The sequence below is a fragment of the Lytechinus pictus genome, chromosome 3 (assembly GCF_037042905.1).
Source record: "Lytechinus pictus isolate F3 Inbred chromosome 3, Lp3.0, whole genome shotgun sequence".
Taxonomy (NCBI): Eukaryota; Metazoa; Echinodermata; class Echinoidea; order Temnopleuroida; family Toxopneustidae; genus Lytechinus; species Lytechinus pictus.
In genome coordinates, this window is record NC_087247.1 from 65,115,204 (window position 1) to 65,139,038 (window position 23,835).

Sequence of the window (23,835 nt, forward strand, 5' to 3'; positions counted from 1 at the left end):
CATTTTCTAACTCCATTCTCTGTTTTATTATATTTTTGTCAACAAACATGGGAAGATGTAAAAGCGATGCTCTAGATAGAGTCAGTCGGCAAACCCTCAAAAAGTGGCTTCTTTTATCCAAGTGATATTCATGACTAGAGTGTTTTTGCAATGTTAATGAGCTTATTAACCAAATTTCATGTTTTTGGTATCTTTATAAAGAAGAAAAATCATTCTTTCAGGTCATGTGTTTGGATTATAAAAAAGATGTTGTAATATAGGGGAAACTTTTGATCTAAAACATGAAACAAAATCATTATTTTCATGCAACAAAAGTTGTTGTTTTTACCCTTAATTTCTGTTTGAGCACAAATGATTTTTAGATTATGATAAAGCTGAAGATCTAAGCTTTAATATGATATAATCTTCATAAGAAGAGGTATTTTAGATGGATCAGCAGCCAGCTTTTCATAGGCCAAGTACATTAAGCAGCTCAAAAAACAAGAATACTGCGCTCTGATTGGTCATAGAGACCACACGCCCACGCAAATTCCAATGTCCCCCACACTGGGCCTCTGAAGGTCACACTCATCATGTGGTAATCTCTTCAAATTACCCGCGCCTGTTGTTTTGAAAACCTTATTCAGCCAATCAGAACTCACTCAGAAATTTTGTCTTGCATCTTGCTGGAAAAGGCTAGCTGCTGACCCATCTAAAAGGTGTCATATCAAGAGTGACATTGTATGAAAGTAGAGTTTGAGCTTTCTGATGATATAAATGTTTGTGCCTAAAACACAAAATTTTGCACAATTTGCAAGAGAAAACAGAGGAAGAAAACTCTGTTTAAGGCCTCTTTTCAGGCCTGGAAATTCACCTATTTATCAAAATATTTTATTCAGAAAAAATAACCAATATAAAAGAGTAACGTTTACCCTTTCGTATGGTAAAAAAATAATCAATTTTACTCATGGAGAAAATGGTTAAATTCTTTGAGAAAAAAGTCTCACAATTCACGAGATTTTGTAGGGATATGAATTCAGCCACGAGAGGACTTGAATAAATCTTGCTCATTAACATAGGGGCTTGCAGACTGACTGGATAGAGCAAAGTAAAACTTTTGCAATGACAATTTATTGAATAGTTCATTAATCTACACAGTTTTTAATATGCAGTGGGTGGTTATTCATTATACTTCAACCTTAAACATTGCTGTTATTTTTACAGTTTAAAGTAGGAATTAATTTTAAATGAAATAATATCATAATAAAGTCAAGGATCTCCGCAGAAGACTGCTTTAGAATGTTAAATTAAAAATGGATAGAAACAGAATGTAACATTTGACAAAATACACTAAACACATGGTATTAACAAACACCAGCCAATTTAATTTTCAGCAATCTTCCAAAAGTATAATTGATGTAAACTTAGCAGTTGAAATTATATCATTCATAAATTTGACCAGAGTGTTTGTATTAATTATAAACACAACATTTATCATGTGCCATCTATCTAGTAGACTATTCCGAGACGCAATGTTTTATTTGTTACAAGTCGTTTGCTAACTATGGTAAGATGAGAACATACAACCTTCACAAGAATTTTTTTTTTTCAAATATGACTCTGTATTATCTTAGAGTATTATAGATTCATAAATTCATAACATATACTTTTTGCATATATTTTGATTGTGGTTTTAGATGAAGTAAGAGGAAAAAACATCTAGTACATTTAATCTCATTCATCACTCACAATACATCTACTTGATTACATATTTGCATATAATACTTGAAAGCACTTGGGTAATAATCAATGGGTATTTGGTTTCTAAGGACGGTATGTTTCTATGGTTGAATATATAACCACATTGAGGCACTGTAATAACATGCAGAATAGAATAGAACAGTCATGGAATATGATATAGAATGTATCTCATATAATATTTAGAAAAATGTTTTCACACACTTTACAGTCAATGTTGAGAATGGAATTCACATTGATAAAAAATCAAGGTATTACAGTACTTCAAATACTAAGAAATGATTGGTGTGCATTTTCTTGAAGAGTCTATGACACAGTCTTAACACTTTCATTTTATCAATAATTATCACAACTTTTTACAGAGAAAACAACAAAATTATATAGAAAATAAAAATGATGAGAAAAGTGGGATAGAGGAAGGTAAGAATGAAGAAAATGATGGGGGAAATATTAACTAACAAGTGGAACGCCTCTGGCAGTCTCGCCTGCATTACGCAATTTAATATAGCAGCAGTGCTAACTTTTAAAAACTACTATAAAATAATCATTCACAAAAACATTCATATAATGACATAATACCATGTTCATTGACCATAAATGACATTTGAACGGAGACTTAAGACTGTCAACTACACCCATGTCCACATTTCATTCACTCTATCCATTAACTTTCAAAGTTATGATGGCACTTCGACAATTACCCCAACATGGCCTAAGTTTATTGACCTTAACTGACCTTTGACTTGGTTTTGTGACCTGAAACTCACAGGGGATGTTCAGTGATGCTTGATTACTCTTATATCCCAAGTTTTATGAACTAGATCCATAAACTTTCAGAGTTAGGATGGTAATTCAACAAATGCCCCCAACACGGCCAAAGATCATTGACCTTTAATGACCTTTGACCATGGTCATGTGACCTGAAACTCGTACAGGATGTTCAGTGATACTTGATTACTCTTATGTCCAAGTTTTATGAACTAGATCCATAAACTTTCAGAGTTAGGATGGTAATTTAACAAATACCCCCAACACGGCCAAAGTTCATTGACCTTAAATGACCATTGACCATGGTCATGTGACCTGAAACTCACACAGGATATTCAGTGGTACTTGATTAACCTAATGTCCAAGTTTCATAAACTAGATCCATAAATTTTCAAAGTTATGATGGTAATTCAACAAATACCCCCAACTTGGCCAAAGTTCATTGACCCTAAATGACCTTTGACCTTAGTCATGTGACCTGAAACTCAAGCAGGATGTTCACTAATACTTGATTAACCTTATGTCCAAGTTTCATGGACTAGATCCATATATTTTCAAAGTTATGATAGTAATTCAACAAATACCCCCAACTTGACCAAAGTTCATTGACCCTAAATGACCTTTGACCTTGGTCACGTGACCTGAAACTCGAGCAGAATGTTCACTAATACTTGATTAACCTTATGCCCAAGTTTCATGAACTAGGTCCATATACTTTCTAAGTTATGATGTCATTTCAAAAACTTAACCTTAGGTTAAGATTTGATGTTGACGCCGCCGTCGGAAAAGCGGCGCCTATAGTCTCGCTCTGCTATGCAGGCGAGACAAAAATGAAACAATGACAATAACTAATGGCAAAAATTGGTTGATCAATTGCCAGTGCAATACACAGCTACCATGTCAAACAAGATAACAAGATTTCTATCAACACTGAAAATATCGGATTGAAATATGATATCGATATTAAAAATACTGATAAATGTACTGTACAAATGAAATGTTCTTAACCAATTCATATGGAAAACAATAGTTCAGTCCAGCCATGCAGTAGTCCTGTTCTGTATGAATTCATAAATCATTTACTTTGCAAGCTTTCAGAGGTCATAAAAATGTCATACTACCAGGCCCGGGGGGGGGGGCACTTCCATTGACGAGTGGATACCATTCGTGACATTGGGGTTTCGAAAAGCACTCTAATACTAAAAGTATTTTCCATGTTCTAAAAATGCACCAATTAACCAAGTATTGGCATGTGAAACCCTACCCTTAACAAGTATTAAAAACAAAACGGTACTCTTGACAAGCATTCCCTTAATTTGACCCCTTTAACAAGTACAGCGATGGTTAAACAGCCCAGCAATCCTTCAACATTTGAGTTACAATTACATCAGACAAGCAAATTAACAAATTAATGGAGTGATGAGTAAGTTTGCAATAAACTTTGTATTTGATTTTATTCCATGAAGATGGTATGAAATATTAAGTTGATCACTTCCAGAGATTTCATGACTAATTTACTTGCAGGTAAAAAATCAAATCATGGACGTTGCGTCGCAGGCAGACGCGACCGGACATACGTCGGCTTAATTACCTTTTTACATTGGGTTTTAGTAAGGTCTATGGCCGACCTCCCAAACCTCGTTCAAATCAGACCCTAACACGTTGTTTTAGAGCACATAGTACATCCTTTATATACCATTTCAGTGTTTTCATACCCTTGCAAATTGGACCGTAATCCCGTAGCTTTCCTATATATAAACTCTTTTTTTCAGTATTATAGTGTTTTTGACACCCTATATTATTACGTAACGTGCCCTATCTTGGAAAAAGATACCCCTTTTACGTGTTTCTTTGGTCGCAAATAGTATCCACTTGTCAATGGAAGTGCCCCCCCCGGGCTACCAAGGCAACCATCAAATCTGTAAACATCCGATGGCTTTATCGTTAAATTAGACACATACTTACTATGTACGGAAGGGTATTCCAAAATTGAACAATTACACAAACAATTCAAAGTATTATAGCTGTATAGCCTAATATACATATTAAAGATGTACATGGTTTTAAATGTCACCTGAGATTAAATGAATATATCTGAAAATAGAATATAACGCAAAATATGCATCTACATGTAATTAAATTAGATATGGTTCTTAACAGCAAGTCAAAAACCTGTTTTGAATGCAATAGTGTTCACCAGTAAATGCTATAATGATAATATAAATGATGTATGAAGCAGTAGAAAGTCTTGGTAACATTCCTTAGTATTCAGACACAGTGAACCACTTGACAAATTTCTTTCATATAGATCTTCTATATTTACAAATCAGAAAGAAAGGGGAGGAAAAATGAGGAATATATAATAATTTGTTATCAAGTCAACAATGAACAGCCAATGAGCAAACCCCATTTTGATAAACAAACTCAATACATCACACAAAGCTGAAACTAGTGGTCATATTGACATTGGAAACATTTGATTTCAACTTTCACACTTGCATAGAATAAAGAAATTATAACCTTTCTGGTAAAACACAAATTCAAGTAACGATATAATATTGCACTTTTCTTATTTTGAGCTTCTTTTATGACTTGACATGATAACTTTGCTTCAAAGTCATCATTTCAGAGTATTTGTGATGAACTTATCATACCTATCGCATCTCAGGATATTGGATCTTAAAAGAGTATACTAGAGACCAAGAATAGACTTATACTATTTTTGTTTTAAACCAATAATGCACTTACAGCTTTATGAGAGAGACAAAAATATAAGTGAACTCACATTTGTACAAACTCATTTATAACCATGAATATTATAACACACAATTGACAATGACAAACAGACGGCACAAAATCTCCACTGATCATCAAACTAACAAAAATATTCTTATACCATCAAATTAACAAATGTTCTTATAAATACTCCTTGTTTTCAATATTTTTCTACAGTGAACACTTTGCATTCATAATGTTGATAATATTGCACTTCTCTTTAAACTAACAACATTGTTAATCATGTTGCAAGAACATCAGTCTGTTTCAAAATATGCATTTGCTTCTACTATTCACAATATTCTAAGCCTGAAATCACACCTAGAACTTTCAGGTTTGATTTGAATTAGGCTGGCAAAGAACTTCAAATATTTAATGATAGTGGAAGGCATTCACATGGATACTATTAATATTTATAAATTGATTATTTCAAAATATTTTACAATAGAAAGTATTAAAAAGTATGACACAAAGAACATGATCATTCAATAAGTCTACAAGAAGATGCAGGTGGGGATTACTGCAGAAAAACTCACCATCTCCTGTATTGATTCAAACTACACATAAACATCTTGATAGCCTAGCTAATACAACAAGCTGTAGCATGTATTACAGTGTACTAAGGCTATTTGTGATATCAAAAGTAGTTAAGATTCATTTACCATATCACTGTTGGAAGGATATTAAAGAAGTACAATATCTAGTGCAAGCTTGGAATACGCAGGCACCCTTGCTGACTGAGCTACAATGCCTCCTATGGACCAATGACTGCAATGGACTTACAAAATTATTGTAACCTCTAAAATCCTACACCTAAACAATAACAAACTGTATTACCAACATATGTCATGTATTGTAATGAGTTATGTTATATTCTAAGCATTATATATTATATCTGTTTAATTTCATTTTAAATATTGATTGTTCCATGCAACTATAAAATAAACGTATACAATTAATTTGTTGTCACATCAGCCAAGAAAAAAAATTGATCATGTCTGTTAGGTCTACATACGTTATTACTCACCCAATGACTCACAATGTGATGTCATGTCTACATACGTTATTACTCACCCAATGACTCACAATGTGATGTCAGGTCTACATACGTTATTACTCACCCAATGACTCACAATGTGATGTCAGGTCTACATACGTCATTACTCACCCAATGACTCACAATGTGATGTCAGGTCTACATACGTTATTACTCACCCAATGACTCACAATGTGATGTCATGTCTACATACGTTATTACTCACCCAATGACTCACAATGTGATGTCATGTCTACATACGTTATTACTCACCCAATGACTCACAATGTGATGTCAGGTCTACATACGTTATTACTCACCCAATGACTCACAATGTGATGTCAGGTCTACATACGTTATTACTCACCCAATGACTCACAATGTGATGTCATGTCTACATATGTTATTACTCACCCAATGACTCACAATGTGATGTCAGGTCTACATACGTTATTACTCACCCAATGACTCACAATGTGATGTCAGGTCTACATACGTTATTACTCACCCAATGACTCACAATGTGATAAAAACAACATACGTCCTGTAATTCATACATATTTTCCTAATGTAAGCAACTGAAAAAGAGAATTGCCAAAGCTCTTAGCCCCCTGGAACATCATCTTCTGATTCTGAGCAGAGAAGACTGGAATAAATTGGTGAGCAAATTGAAGAGTCACTGCTTGGTAAATGAAATTTTCCATTGGCAGACAGTATAGTCTTTGGATCCAGCTGATAAGAGATATTGTTGAGAAGACCTTGTGAACCTTACACACACTGCACAATGAGGGTGGGCAGCAAACTGCTTGAACTGAGCCTATATTAATAATATGAAGAAAAAAAAATCTACCAGTTAAGAATACATATATTAACACGAATATTTCAGGTAAAGCAATGTAAATGTTAATATTTTCAACATCTGTTTACATATCATGCTCTTAAAGGGGTACTCTGGGCTGAAAATATCTATACATGTATATAAATTGAGTAAAATTCAGAGAGCAAAATGCAGAAAATTTCATCAAAATCTAATAATGAAGTTATTGAATTTTTAAATTGACCACTATTTTGTAAAACCAGTCATATTTGCATCATCATGAATATTCATTAGGCGGGCAGATGATGTCACATCCCCACTTTCCTTTTTATGTTATTACATAAAATATTAATTGTGTCATTTTTTCATACATGTGTGAATGATATGTCTTCCTTACAATGAAATAAGTTGCAGCAATGAATATCTAATGCACTAAATAAGTTGCTAATCCAATTTTTTAGTTTTTGGAGGAAAAAAATTGAATGAACCTGATTTCATATAATAAAATATAAAAGAACAAGTGGGGATGTAACATCAGTTTGCTCATTGAATATTCATGAAGACATGCCATGCCTAGAACTGTTTACAGTAATAATGCTAATCTTGGAAATGCCAGAACTTTGTTACTCCTTGTCTGATTTTGATCAAATTTTCAGTATTTTCCTTGTCCGATATGATCTGTTCAAATCATATTATTTTCAGCCTGGAGTACCCCTTTAATAAGATGTAATGTTTCCTGAATATTATAAATGAAAAGAAAATACCATATCCATTTTTTTAATACAAATATGAGCAGAATACATGCTATAATACTATTTCATTATCATGGCAATATTTATATGACTCATCTCAACATTTTCATGAAGCATTGACAAATTGAGGGCTTTAAAGTATTCTTGTTTATGCAGAGCATTGACTCACCTCAGAATGAGTAGAAGGATACATGTAAAGACGAATATAACCATCATAGCCCCCTGCAACAACCAATGGACAATCATCATGACAGACATCTACTGAGGCTTGTTCAAGTCCTTCTTCTTTTCCAAAAATACCTTTCAAAGGAAACCATTAACATCACCAAAATAATAAACACTTTATATTTTACAGAGAGGACTGCATTAAAAAAAAAAAAAATATGAGGACTGCATTTAAAAAAAAAAAAATACTTTAAAAAAAAAATCATATATTAAAGAATGGTCCAAATTTATCAGAATCGATTAGCTGATGCATTTATTATTAGGTCAAAGATCATTTGGGGTAAATGAACTTATGATTTTGTTAACAAATTAATGGGTTTTTACTCTTGTTTAAAAAAAAAAACTTCATCTTTACTGTATGTAGTTGTTTTCAAAGTCACTACTGCTGCTATATTGAATTACGAATTGTGAGAGTGCCAGAGTATGTAAATTCATCAGTTCAAAACTGAATATTAAACTTTGCTGACCTACCTGCTACTGGATACCCCATGAGACATTGCTGTGATGACCAGTCAACACTATGGACTTCATCCAGGTTCTCAACAGTTTCATACGTCTTACTATTCCCTGTAAAACATTGAAACAATATCAAACTTTGCTCACATTACCATGTAGGAAAATGAAATTGAATGTAATCCCATTTTGCAAGAAAAGTTGGTCTTGCACACAATAATTTAATTTCATAATTCCTACAGTAATTGGAGCAGTAATTTTACCATGCACTTTATCCACAAATTATCTAAATTTTACAATTGAAAAATCTTTTCTATCTATTTATTCTACACACACACAAATACAAAAGTTGTAATACTCACATATCAGATATTCTATCTGGTCTGAACTACTTTGAACCAGATAGCTAGGCTCCACCTCTCCAGTCTTGTCTTTTGACCAGTCTAGCCCTGTGATTGGTCCACTGTGACCTGTGAATTTGCCAATCATTTCCAGAGTGCTGCCTTTGTTGTGAGCTTGGAGTATAAGGATTTGATTGTCTTGGCAACCAACAGCAATCATTTTACCATCTGAACAAAAGAAATAATTCTGAAGTAAGCATCCACTGTGACAGTCCAACTGATTCTTTATTAATTACCAGCAATAGAATTCAATTGACGGTTAGTCATTTCTACAGAAGCATTAAAGTGCCATCGACTTGTCAAGATGGCAAGATAAATCATTGTGCCAAGTCGACATAAACGTAAATGGTATCTCGTCAAGTCAACATACAAAAAGTTGGAATGTCAAAATGGCGAGTTACGTTATCTCGCCAAGTTGACTGACTTGAGATTAAACCCTAAATAGACTGGGCTATTTCGACGCCTAAGAAGACTGGGTCGATCGTTAGGAAAAATGGCACGCGCGTTACCCATTGCATAATATACAAAACCATAATATCAAATTCTGCAAAAAATCTCATTGCTAATTAATTATGCTAATTTATGCATAAAATCAAAAGTTTGCTCTAATTAATTAAATAATGCCCCTAAAATGCTAATTTTGGTTCACAGACTCTTTATAGGAATGTGATCAAATGTACTTGAAAAAATTTAAACATTACATTTATTTTCTTATGTACTTAATGTTTTCTAAATTTCTTATATATTTCTTTATTTTTTTATTTTTTTGTTTTTTCAATGGAAATTGTCGGGGACTTTATTTTGACCATAATCAAGATGAAATTAAAAAGGAAAAATAATGATACCTTTATGAATTTTGGCTAAAAACACTACTTGTATTGGATCTGTACACAAATTCACATTTTTGATCAATTTTGGGTCTGCATGCACTTACGAAATGTTGTGTAATTTTGGAACCCTTACCCGGGGGTCGCGATTTTTGCCTCAAAAGTTGTGCGAGACTTGAAAGTAAAAAGTCAGCGAGCGACGCAGTAAAAAAAAATTTGCACAGCGGATTTATCACAAAAAATATTGAGGGGGGCTGAATCAGCCCCCCCCCTCCCTGTCTTATTAGGGTTAATTTTATATCCATAACTTGCACGCACCACATCCAGTTCGAAATGAATCCAGGTTGCGGCTTGGCTGGCTGAGTACAGAACAACATCTACGTGAATAAACTTTAATCTCTCTACTTACTTTTTATTTGCCAACATGGCTAGATAAGGTATCTCGCCATGTTGACATACAATGTTATGTATGTCCAATTGACAAGATAACGTTTCTTGCCATCTAATGTATCTTGCCATCTTTACACGTCGATGGCACTTGAACACTCTCATATATTTCTTTCTTATTATACAAAACAGTACACAATCAATTTAAATTACCTGGTGATATTTTGAGGCAACATGCTGCTCCTTTACCTAGCTTAAAACGATTCACCTCAGCATCTTCTGTTGTTTGACCAAGCATCAAAATGACGACACTGGAAATAAAGAGAGTTATATAGTATAATTGTATCATATTGACTGAGGGGAATATATGATAGAGTATGTGACCAGCCACCCCAAAAATAAGTCACCCAAAATGAATTTTGAGATTTTTATTGAGCTCGAGAGAAGGAACATCCTAAGCTTTTCAATAATCTATAACTTGTCATAATTGATCATCACTTGATTGAATGCAGAAAAAATTCATTGAGAGCTTAAAAAAATAAGGAGAAAACAAGGTTTGAAGCTAAAAGTCCACTGGAGCATTCGGTTGGACACTCTGCAATCCTGCAAAACTTCCATGCAGTCTGCAAAAAAATTGTAAAAAATCTCTATCTTGTCTTTTATTTGACTTTACAACTTCAAATTTTAGTAGTATGGAGAAGTACTCTTTCAGATAAGCTAATTTTCTAATATTTATTGTTTGAACACCGAATTGCTATTTATTATTTACAGAAAACCCTCTCTAGCCGCTTTCTGTTGGTTTTGGGGTGGTTGGTCACATTAGTTCACTTCAATACAATTATATTGTCCTAGAGTCTTTAGATAAGGATAATATGGCCCTTTTATGCCAAAATTTGTCAATGTTCCCTGATGTGGAGCCAGTCATAGTTTTAATAATATATTCTGCTGCATATAATAATGATTCAAACTTATAGCTTGTAGGAATTGTTTTGACTGCATGTAAACCTGTCATTTCCTCTGATTTCAGATTATCCACAGAGCTATCAATTAATCTTGGTCAGGCTATTGTTATGTATTGTTAAATGTGCATGTATTTTTCACATCTACTCTGGAACTGTTTCTTTGCACTGTTATAAAAGCACATAGTGGAATATGGACAATGCTCTCATTTTTAAAGTGAAAGCTGGAAAGAGGGCAATATTGCAGATATTGCTCGTTTGAATTCGGGATAGGTGCAAAATTTGAGATTTTATTATAGAAGCTACTTCTTGAAAGGCATAGGTTAATATTGATTGACTTTAACAAGGCATAAGCAATGATGTGTCTCGCCCACTTGTGAAAGTAACCAGAAATATCCTGATTTGCAAGGACTGTATAAAAAAATATAAATAACTGGGATGGAATAACATTTGTCACAAGAGTCTTGTAGGTAAACTTTAATGTTGACCTTAAAATTACCTTTGACCTTACCATGTGATCTCTGAACACAAAAACATGCAGGTCTCCTAAGTACAGCTACAACCTAAGTAGTGACCTAAAAAGTGACTTACAGTTGAGGAGTTATGTCTTAACAATTACCTCAAAATTACCTTTGACCTTACCATGTGACCTCTGACTGCGCCAAGATACGCAGGTCTCCTAAAAACATCTACAACCCAAGTTTGGTTGAAAAGTGACTTATGGTTGCGGAGTTATGTGTCATAAGAGAGTCTTGCGCGTAAACTTCAACGTTGACCTGAAAATGACCTTTGACCTTAATTACCATGTGACCTCCAACTGCAGCATAACATGCAGGTCCCCTAGTACATCTACCATCTCAGTTTGGTTGAAAAGTGATTAACGCTTGCGGAGTTATGTGTCATAATGTTTGTGATGGACGGACGGATGGACGACATTTGGATTCCCTAGTCTTGCCTTCACATCTGGTGGGTGAGACAATAATCTGAGCTGCAAGGTCCCACTTGTTATGCGTCTCTGTAATATGTTGCACAAATGAAGCCCAGAAAAAAGTGTACCCACAATCATTATTTAGTGTGAAATATAAAGTAACCGGAAACACCATCTTAATTTCATTCTATAAACTAACATGCATCTTCCAAAGAGATTTAGTATAGATGATTTTTCAGTCACAGATATCTCTTAAAGTGTCTGGAAGAATTTGACCTCTCTTTCTTTTTTTTTCATCCATATGAACAATATTAAATACAACATGAATTTAGACCTTTGTAATGTTGGCCTATGCATTAAAGCTTGTTAATGAAAAATACACATCATAGTATTAGAATTAATTTAAATAGTTTAATTAATTAGTTTGATTAATTAGTGTAACTAACAAAAGGTGATTATCAGATCAGATATAAATGCCATAATTAAACATGCCTTTCCCATTGTACATCTTGGATGCATCATTTTGCTCTACATATTATACATACTGTATATATATTATAGACGCAAAATGTGCAATAATAGGCAAGTTGAATTATGAATCAAGCGAAGTCATAATGCATACATACAATGTCTTCAAGAACTATTTGTACACTATATACAGCAATTCAAAATGAGAAGATGAACTATGTTGGAACCAAAAAAATCCTTAGTTGACCATCATAAAGTATAATGAATTATATATCATATGAAAGAAGGAAGTTTAGCAATTGTTTTGCAACAAGTTGGAAATTGTGAATGGTCATGCATGAACAATTATGAATTATGAAATGCAATAATACATATTTTCAGATCTTGCTGTGATTATTGAAGTGTATCGTGCAACGCTTCATTGATCATGACTGGTTTCCTATTTTTCAGAGAGATGAGGTGATATGCTTTCATTTGATATACAATTCTTAATATTTCAGTCGCTTGTACGAATTTCGTTAACGATTTTAAACAATGTGGAGAAGGTTTACGGTTCACCATGTGTAATATGAAGAAGGGAAGGTAATCCAGGCAGGAAGAATGAAATGGAAAGACGAGAAAGGGGGAAAAGGGGAAATTAGAAAGTGAGTGAAGTCCTGAAAAGGACTGTAAACCAGATGAAATGAGCTGAATATGGCTTGAGTAGCGATAGTTTGAGTAGTAGCAGGATGAAGTGAAGAGAGGTTACTTGACGTTTCGGGCAGGTTGACTGTCCGTCTTCAGGAGTGAAGGATGCTAAACGAGCGCGGGGTACTTATGGCAAGAATGCAGACGTCGGAGGAATCGGTGACCGGTCGGGTCGGCAGACATTAGTCAGCGGTGGCGCTGTGACTTCATGGAGTTGTGTGGGCAGGAGTGCGGACGTCAGAGGAATTGGTGGCGGGCCGGGTCGGCAGCAAGGCTGTCAGTGGTGTCGTTGTGATTCCGAGAAGTTGCTTGGGCGTGAGTGCGGATGTCGCTACTCAAGCCATATTCAGCTCATCTCATCTGGTTTACAGTCCTTTTCAGGACTTCACTCACTTTCAAGAAAAGAATACTTCTAATTTCCTCTTTTCATAATTTCTCGTCTTTCCATTTCAATCTTTCTGCCTGTATTTCCTTCCCTTCTTCACATTACAAACTCCACCATGCAAACCTACAAAGATCATCTGATTTCAAACAAATTGATGCCTGACTGTTGTTGCCTCATTGACTTTTGTAAATGGGTGTAATTAGATTAATTTTTCATATTTCATTTCCTGTCAAAATGAATATAAAAATGGAAAAGAAAGTATGGCCTTTGTTTTGTGTCTACTTCCAAATAGTCATCAGTCATGCATGAATGACTATGAATTGTTATATGCAATAATGCATATTTTCAGACCTTGCTGTGATTACTGAAACGTAGCACGCAATGCTTCATTCAGGGATCATGACTTATTTCCCATTTTCCCGACAGATGAGATGATATGCTTTCATTTGATATACAGTTCTTAATATTTCAGTCGGTATTACAGATGTCATAAACAATTTTAAATGAATTGATGCCTGACTGCTTTTGCCCCATTGACTTTTGTACAGGGGTGTAATTAGATTCATTTTTAATATTTCATTTCCTGTCAAAATAAATAAAACAGATGTAAAGGATCTGAATTTTATATGAAATCAAAGCATCTCATCTCTCAGAAAAAATAAGAAATAAGTCATGATCATTGAAGCATTACAAGTTACGCTTCAATGATCACAAAAAATATGAAATTATGCATCATTACACTTAAAGTTGAATTAAGAAGACGATTCCAAATATTGAGATATTTACATTAATAGCAACCTTACAACCCCCCAAACACTAATAGGTGATTTGACCCCCCATTTTCTTTTTTCAAAATAGTGAATTTGAACGATTTATCCCTACCCATTTTCCCTGAGTTCGCTCCTGCAATGCCTACCGAGACGGGTGTTCTTTGAGTGTGACGTCACCGGGGGGTATTCGGTCCCGGTGTAGTAAACAAGGCAGTGCCGTTTTGTGTACTATGCACGTACTCCTTCATATGGAATAACTGCAGTTGAAGTTGTATCTGCGAGCCATAGAACTTGCAAAGAGGAAATGATTAAAATATTTGTGGCCATACTATTATTCCAAATATGTGAATTCCCTCAGAATGATACCATAGACCCTAAAGGAATAATTTCAAGGTGAATAATATGAAATTTGATCGATAACGTAGCAGACGTGTTATTATGACATATTTATCCGCGTGTGACGCGGCTCTTGCAAAAAAACACAGTTGGTTGCGGAATTGCTTTGTGCCGACCGGCCGCCCGCTCCGGCGCAGTTAGCTGTCGAGCTACCGTACCGTTCTTGTTGTCTTCAACCATAGAGATGTATACTAATTACTATATATCTTTCTGTCTTCAACTCACTTCCGAATTGCGTTTGTATGTGTGACGGTGACCCCTAGCGTAATTAAATATAGAAAACAACTCAGAAGGCCGAGAAAGAATACTATACGTTTGGTTCAAGATTGTTCTGTGGAATGAGCTATGAGTGGAAATGATCCAGAGGATATAAAAGTGGAGTCAAAGACAAAAGAAAAGAAGAAAAAACGCCAGGGGATCGCTGCACGGCCATGAACTAAGTCGACATACCAGACCATAACAGTACACTCAATGCCTGGGTGTTGTGTGTACTAGTATTATGCGTTCAGCGCGCGCTGAGCTAGCCGCCGGAATTACTTTCCAGCTACTCACTTGATTGAACATCGTGATAAAATAAAAGAGAAATAGTGAAAATATCATTCAATAACTCACTGTTTGCTATCTTACATCATGATTGAAGAGTTCATGGTGGTTATTCATACTGTTTTTTATACAGGGAAAGTAAAGATTTGTACATATCAGTCCTATTTGTTTGATTTGAGTTGCTTTGAAAAAAAATTGTAAAATATCTTTCTCTCTCTGCATAGCATTTCTGTATGACATTCAGGCACCTCTTATACTAAATTCCCCCCGGTGACGTCACACTCCGAGTGACTTTTCTGTACACTCGTCTCTCGGGCTCTGACAGGTGGCTAATTTCATAGACTTTCAAAGCAAAATATCGAGAAGGCAGAGGATTATTGTGACATGCTATGTGTTTGAACAACTTATATATACTATATATTGTATGTAAAACCTATATTTATGGAAACTCACCCCCTTCTTAATTCAACTTTAATGAATTATAATCATTCATGTGTGACCTTTAACAATTTGCAACTAGATGTAAAACAAAGACTATTCCTTTTCTCTTTCATATGTAATTCATTAGAGTTTATGAAAGCCAGGTTACAAATTTTTTACTTTTATCATAGTCCATCCACTCATTTTTCAGTATTTTAATGCACAGTGTACAAATAATTCTTGTAGACACTGTATACAATAGCAATATTGGACTTCACCTAAAGCTGTTTTTAGGGAAGCAATGTCAGACATTTTGCTCAACTTTTGTCACTTATGTATATAGAATAAAGTGCAGTAAAATCTGTTATTGGGCAAATTCAAAATAGACAAATATTCTCCTAGGCCCAAATTAAAAAAGGTGGTTTTCAAAACTATCGGTTGAAACAAATATCCAATGCGCGCTTTTGCCACATATTTTTTAATATACACGGTAAATAAGCGTAATTTATACAGGAAATCTGCATAAACCATGGGTTCAACTGATGGTTTAAAAAAACCACCTTTGTGAATTAGTGTTTGTTTCAAAGTGAAACATAGCAGACATATGGATATTATTGTATTCAAGTTAGCTGATACTATTTACCCCTTCTTCATAAATTTGTGTAACTATTACTATCAAACAAAGAAATCTGCTTTCAATCTGAAGGATCTATACTCATTCATTATTTACTTAGTCTTTTCACCTAAGCCAGAATATAACAGGGTGGACATTGTCTATCATATTTGCATTTGGCTACATGTAAACCCAGTTGTTGTGTGCCCGGAAAATCAATTATAAACAGCCAAAGTCTCATCAATCTTTAGTACAAAATGTTAAGCAATATTATATAGAACAAAAAGATTACAACTAGTGAATTCCTATTTTGGGATAATGCAAACACAAAAAAGAAGGCTTCAAAATTGTTAAGTGTGCAGACACCCCATCCCAATATAAGTTGAATGGTGAATGGCATCAGGGTGTCAAATTTAATAAGCAATTATGAGGTGAGCTGAAAAAATGCTTACTAATAATAACCTTTGAGAATATAATCAAAATGAAGACAGAGGGGCGGGGGATATTTATGATTATTCATAAGCAAAGATAAAAGGAAATTGAACACTACTAATACGGCAGGGAAGAAGATAGAGATAAAGGAGAATAGGAGGGTTATGTTTTAGTTACACCAACAAAATGGACAGATTGTATGTCATTGGATATAAGGTATAAAGGGCTTTGGTCAGTATGAAGTTGGTTTCACAAGCATGATTGTAGTAGCATAAGATTAAAGAAGAAGGATGCAGCATGGTATGACAATAGTAGATGGAGGCAAAGGTACAATCCATTTCTGTGAGTGCAAGATATTCTTAGCCATCCCCATATGAAGCAAAGCAGGTTATTAAAATGGATAGAAATCCTGATTACTACTTCTTCAACTATCAAACCTATATCACTACTACTACTTCTACTATATTTACCTTCTATCATAACTGTTAAATGATACATGGGAAGCATGCAATGACATGACAAGCAATAATGATCACATGAAAAGCTATTGATGGAAGAAGATTGAATGTATGCAATAAATAATAATACGAGACATGTCCTGAACAACAACATAAACCAGAGATTAAGACCAAAGTTTTATATTAGTATTAGAGAAATACACACAAACAGAATGACTGTATGGAGCAATGAATGAGATCAATTAGAAAATGACATCTATGGATAAATGATTTCATGAACAAAGTGTACACAAGACGATAGTGAATTAAGGAGTACCACGATGATACAGTAAATCATTACCTGTTACCCATTCTGATAAGCAGCGGGTTGAAAGATGAAATGCATGAACAAAATTAATCAATCACAGTTTTAAGGCATTAGTGTTAATCTTTTATACATTTGCATGCTGCACATGACAAACAAAATGGTGCATATGTCATTTGTACATACACAATTTTCTTCATACATCAAACTAGTCAATTAGAGGCCTTTCAAATATACTCATTTGATAATGTGCATGTATTTGATAAAAAAACAAGCAGAATACATAAAATGAGCCATTACAAACATCTTTTTTAAATTACCATAATGAAATCATTACATAATTTCCATGTGATTAAAACAAATCAATTTCATCATTATTTGTTTATCCTAACCAAATGTATAGAAAAATATTGAAAATGAAAAAGGGTATGTAGTTCCACTCAATGTAGAAAATATAAAGAAAAATATAATGAGGCAGAAACAAATAGCAAGAGACACAATGGGGGAGATATGATGATAAAACAGAAGGAATATACAGACACAACATATATAGAAATACAGACACAATAATGGAAACTATAACATATAACAGAAGGGCTCCGAAAGAAAAGGAGAAATAGAGATAAAAACTAGACTTAGAAAAGGACATCACACATACATTAATACAATATAAACAAAAAATAGACAAAAAGACAGAGACAGAGACAAATAGATCAAAGAAAGGCATTGTTATATCAGAGAAGCTTACTTTGCATCCTTAGTTCCCAAGGCAACCAGACCTGTATCAAGATGGACATCCATACAATGGATATTAGTCCCTTTGACCATGTATCTCCAGAGTGGACGATGGTCAGTGAAGTTGTAGAGAGACACTGTACCATCATAGCTTCCGGTCAAAAACTGGTCATCAGATAGAACAGACATACAGTGAACCTCTTCATAGTGAGCCTGTATGAAAGATGTCAAAGAAATATTGAAGTATAACACAATGTATAAAAAGACCATCCAAAGTAGACAAAATACACAGCTTTTATGAGCAAGTGGTCTTTATGGATGAGTCCAATGATGTATTTTTCAATTGGAAAATTACACAAGGGAAACAAAATTTGTGATCTATAGTGACAAGTGGTTGCTAAATCATATTTGACTCTATTTGTCTGAAATCAGAGCTTATATTAATAATTGTAACCATGAAAGCTCTTTGAAGGGTGATTGAATGTCATTAGTGGATAACACACTGGCTCTGTACTGTGCTGAATTAAGTGACCTTGATGTAGAATTGAGACATTGTGGTAATGCGGTATATTCACTTTCCTCAAGATAGGTTTAACTTGAGCCAAATGGTAAATTATCTACAGTACCATCTCCACACACTTCTATGAAATGCTTAAGTAAATATCTTATGAGCTAAAATTATATTGGTTTTTGGATGGGCCAATATTTGTATCAATTTTTCCAGGAAAGATCATGTCAATACCTACTAGGGCATTGCAATTAAGAGTTTTCTACTTTCAATGATATGGCTTCAAATGTACTAGCTTCACATGTATGGTAGGTAGTTTGGTAGGTAGGTGGAGGAACTACTAGTATTCAGCTCATTTGCAGTTGGCAAAATATTTAGTTTTAGAATTCTGTAACTTGTTTCTGATAGATACACACTAATAATAAACAAAACTCACTTGTGTCACACAATTAGTAGTTTCCTCTCCAGTCACAATGAATGTACTATCCTTCAAATCAATAGATAAGAGTGAGTTGATGGTTGTACCGATGTAAACTTTATTTCCAGTATGAAGTACTGTACGAATACCACCTTCTTGCTTAGGTATCTGGGGGGTTAAAAAAAATACAAAAGAAAAAGAATAGTTAAAATAGTAAGCTTTATATCTTTAACTAATCATATTTTGTTGATGATACTTAATATCAGCAAATAAGAATACATTAGATTAGGGTACCTGGTATATTCTTCAGCTTTGTTCTGGAAATTAAAAACAAGATGATGCATGAAATAATTTTTCACTAGAAAATATTTTCCTGCACGCACAAAAATGATAGCAAACCGTAATTAAGCATTCTTTCATATATAAACATACAAATGAAGTCCCATCATGAAATTGTTGTCATAATGTTTAAGGTCATTATATTTATCACATGTCTAATCACTCACCAGTAGTTTACCATTAGAGTCTGCACCTTTGCCTGCTAATGATCAACACCGAATGAAATGAATTAATCACATGACTGATCATGTGACCCTCACTCACCTGTAGTTTACCATTAGAGTCCGCACCTTTGCCTGCTAGTGACCAACATTTAATGAATCCATCTCGACCACCTGAAACCAAAGTCTTACCTATCATCTGTAAGGTGAACACTGGACCCTGTTAGGAAGAGGTAAAATAAGTATTGAATTTCATTACCACAATGAAATATAAATTTACTGAAAAAGCCATACAGAATAATGTACAGAAAAATATCATATTGAGAATGGTGCAAATATAAAAGTGAATTTTTTATTGGTTCAGAGTATGACATAATTTTACAACATCAGAGTGCCCAGGTCTTCAAAAGCTACAAAACCTACTTTCATAAAACAATTGTATAAAACATTCCTTATTATATAGATATCCATATCAAATGTAATTTGCAGGGCAAAACAGGTCAGAGAACACTTTTTTATCATTTCATAGCCTATATCAAGTAGCTACTACTGTAAACAAGCATTCACTTTGCCACAATTAAAAATTAAAATAGAAGTAATTGTATTTCACACATATTTCACAATTCAATTTTACTCTACACGTATTTTATCATGGCATTGCACTTATATGATTAGAATTAGAAACTAGATTTTAATTCGTCATGCGGACGAATTAGGTGGTCTGTCCTTATTCTCGCCATCATGATCACTATTACCATGTTCATGCACATCAATATGATCTTCATGATGACAACGGAATATTCATTATGGCTGGAATACTTGTGAAAGAGGGAGATGATAAAGCACTGTTAAAAGGGTCTCTTTGATATATGAAAATACATGTGATATGAAAAAAGTAATTATAATCTGTTTTATCTTGCTAAATTTTAACTTTCATACCTTTTAATTATCATAAAGGATCATGTACAAGGTGGTAAAAAGAAAAAAAAAGAAAAAAAAATCATCTTGTTCACCCCAGGACTCGAACCTGCGCCCCCAAGGACGCTAGTTAAGTGCGTTATCCATTGAGCCACGATATTCTCCATAGGAATTATACGTTCCTATAGAGATTACACGTAAGGAAATTTGAGAATTACAAATCCAATTTTGCAAGTGAAAAACGAGCATGATCTCGGCATCTGATCGAAAAATGAAGCCACCACTTCCAAAAGCTAAGAATCTCAGCTACAACATACTAAAAGCTCAGGGATAACTAACAAGAAAAAATGGAGATATAGCTCACGAAATAGAGGAATGTAGAATCTAGTTTTGAGAAAAAGTCATGTCCCATAGAGATTACACGCAAAATGAGGAAAAATGACATGCCTCTTTTCATCGCTGTTTTACGCCATGATGCGTTTTTCAAAATGAAAATTCATGACAACTAAGGAGAAAGAGTACATTCTAAACTACAACATATCGAAATCTGGACGAAAAACAATTAATATTTACGGAGTTATGATCAAATTTGCATAAATTTGATGACGTCATTTTTGAAAAAAAATGAAATTTTCAGTTTAGGCGCAATTTTGATGACGTCATGATCAAATTGAGGGACAATGGTGACATGAAATCAAATCTACAACTCATACTCTATCGATATATGAAAAAAAAAATTGGTGTCAACGGACTATTTAAAGAGCTACAGTGAATTTTCAATAGACATGTTTTTGCCCATATATGGCCTGTAGTGAGAGCTCGCGCGCACACGTGCTGCAAACTTTAACGGGTGTTAATTTCGTTATTAATGGTCGTAGGAGGTTGATCAAGGTATCAAATTGCTCAGAATTATATCTTCAATGCAATGATCTTTAAAAAAACTGTGTTTCTGCGTTGCGTTATGGCGTTACGCGCGGAAACGCGCGCGCGCAAATTTTTGAAATGCTCAAAATGACTTGAAACATACCCAAAAATTTTTATAGGCCATTTGGAGAATTTTTTTGGCTTTGACGCGCGCGTCATGACCTTTACATGATCGTTGATGACATTGACAGATGACCTTTAACCTAAAGTTTAAGTGATGTAAATATGGTTGATTATTGATGATCCGTTATGTTGATATGATCAAATTGAGAAATTTACAAAATGGCACGTAGATGACGTCGTCGTAATCAGATGACCTTGAAAAGCTTAGTATGCCATCTCTATGATAGACTCTATATATGACAGAAAAATAAGCCAAATTGATTCAGCCAATTCGGAGAAAAGTTGGCGACAAACATAGGTGCTAAAAATAAATAATAAAGAAATAATAAAGAAAATTCTGACGAAATTAAGAGGTGATCTGTCATAGACAGACCACCTAATAATATTTGTTTTAGGTCAGGTTTAGATATTCATAAACCACTGTTGATACAAAAATCACTTCTCCATGCAAGCAATGGCTTCAAAAAACAGTACACAGGGGCTTAAATGTGTTTGAATATTAATACAAACCTCATGAGCATGATTGATGGTGTGCGAGATAGTATTACCACCAGATGGCCACACATAGATAGTCCCATTAGAATCACCAGTTATTAGATCACCATTACCACGGAATGACATACTGATAACATACTTAGCCTTCATGTTGTTCTGTAACAAGTAGTGATAAAATAATGAGTAATTGAAGACAACACAAATAATCACAGTGCAATTATTTCATTTCACTAACTTCTCAATCAATTCAAATTGATAGTTCATATAGAATAATACAAATTCTTTCAGAGGTTTTTTTTATTGATTTGAACTATACTCAACCCAATTTTACTTTATATTAATTTCACTTCACATTTACATTCCATTCAACATATAAACAATTATTTTGATGAAGAAATTTCCTCTGATGGACTGAAATACCACATCATAATATATCTCATACAATACATAATTCATTTCTGATGTAATCATTTTCCGGAAAACGGTATACCAAACTGCTGTCACAAGTCAAAACATTGGCAGGCACGGATCCAGCCGCATTAGATAAAATACAATTTCAGGGGTCATGTTTTTTTTTTCTTTGCACAATAGTCAACCTCTCCAGACTATTTTGTCTAATCCAGCTGGATCATTGCCTACCCTACATTGTGTTGTGTAATAGATCAATATTTGGACTAACCTCAAAATTAGCTGCCATAGTCTGTTCTACATGTGTCTCAGCTTCATCCTCCCCGTCAGATTTTAGCTCCCAGAAAACTAGATGCTCTCTACCAATGCTAATTATCTTACCAGAATCCTTGGGGTGAAAGCTTGCCTGACATACCACTGTTGTGTTCAACTACAAATGCAAACAACACTCTAGATTATCATCATTTGAAAGTAAAATGGTCTGTTGCTCTGAATTATTGATGATCAAGATGCAAGCATCCCAATACTAATCATAATGAAACACTACAGTATTTAGACGTACACAAAATTATTAATGGCTAATTCACTAAGAATTTACATAATTGGCTATACACTAGATCTGTATATTTAGATGAAAACTTTCTGCTATATTTCACAGCTTGAATAATTAGACAGGACACCTGATTTTCCAAATAATATAGACCAGATAAACAAATTTCAGATTACCATGTTGAATAAATTGTATTACTCTTATTATCAAGTAGATGAACAGAAGTAACAAAAAATCCATTTCATTCAATTACAATTATCCTTTCAGACAAACTGTGATTGATGAATATACCATATATTAACTTACCGTAGTTGATGTCATCTTATCACCTGTCTTGAAATTCCAAACTGATAAGGTGTTTATATTGCTCTGATCAACTGCCAAAAGGTAGTCCTGATTGAAAAAAAATCACAAGGATATAGGGCAGTTTATTTTCAATTGGTCTGCCAATTCATCCTGTTACCAACTCGTCTATCATTTGGTCTACCATCAGTTTGTCCACTATCCACATGGTCTAATTGCCATTTAGTCCATTCACCATTTCGTCTGATAACCAGTTGGTCCAATAGCCATTTAGTCCATGTACCATTTGGTCTAATTGGATTTAGTGTTAATTAAGCAAAATTAATTAATATAAAATGGATATTATACCAACTGGTTATGAGACGAAATGGTTATAGACGAACTGGTGATTAGACGAAGTGATGATCAGACC

The 23,835-nt window shown here is 34.1% G+C and overlaps 1 protein-coding gene across 3 annotated transcripts in view; it reads right to left on the reverse strand.

Annotated features, from left to right (window-relative positions):
* Positions 1-5,118: 5,118 nt before the first annotated feature.
* LOC129256810 (echinoderm microtubule-associated protein-like 4) overlaps positions 5,119-23,835 on the reverse strand; it is a 37,786-nt gene continuing 19,069 nt past the window's right edge. For 2 of the 3 annotated variants that reach the window (XM_064097571.1, XM_054894996.2), the window contains 11 exons: positions 23,427-23,513; positions 22,842-23,000; positions 22,178-22,318; positions 19,806-19,922; positions 19,221-19,370; positions 18,290-18,489; positions 10,392-10,489; positions 8,926-9,132; positions 8,582-8,677; positions 8,055-8,185; positions 5,119-7,133 (listed from right to left, as the gene is read on the reverse strand). In XM_064097571.1, the coding sequence (XP_063953641.1) occupies positions 6,993-7,133; positions 8,055-8,185; positions 8,582-8,677; positions 8,926-9,132; positions 10,392-10,489; positions 18,290-18,489; positions 19,221-19,370; positions 19,806-19,922; positions 22,178-22,318; positions 22,842-23,000; positions 23,427-23,513 (1,527 nt within the window). In that variant the 3' untranslated portion in view covers positions 5,119-6,992. Of the gene's footprint in view, positions 7,134-8,054; positions 8,186-8,581; positions 8,678-8,925; positions 9,133-10,391; positions 10,490-17,498; positions 17,590-18,289; positions 18,490-19,220; positions 19,371-19,805; positions 19,923-22,177; positions 22,319-22,841; positions 23,001-23,426; positions 23,514-23,835 lie in introns of those variants that run through there. The other variant, XM_064097572.1, reaches the window with a different exon arrangement.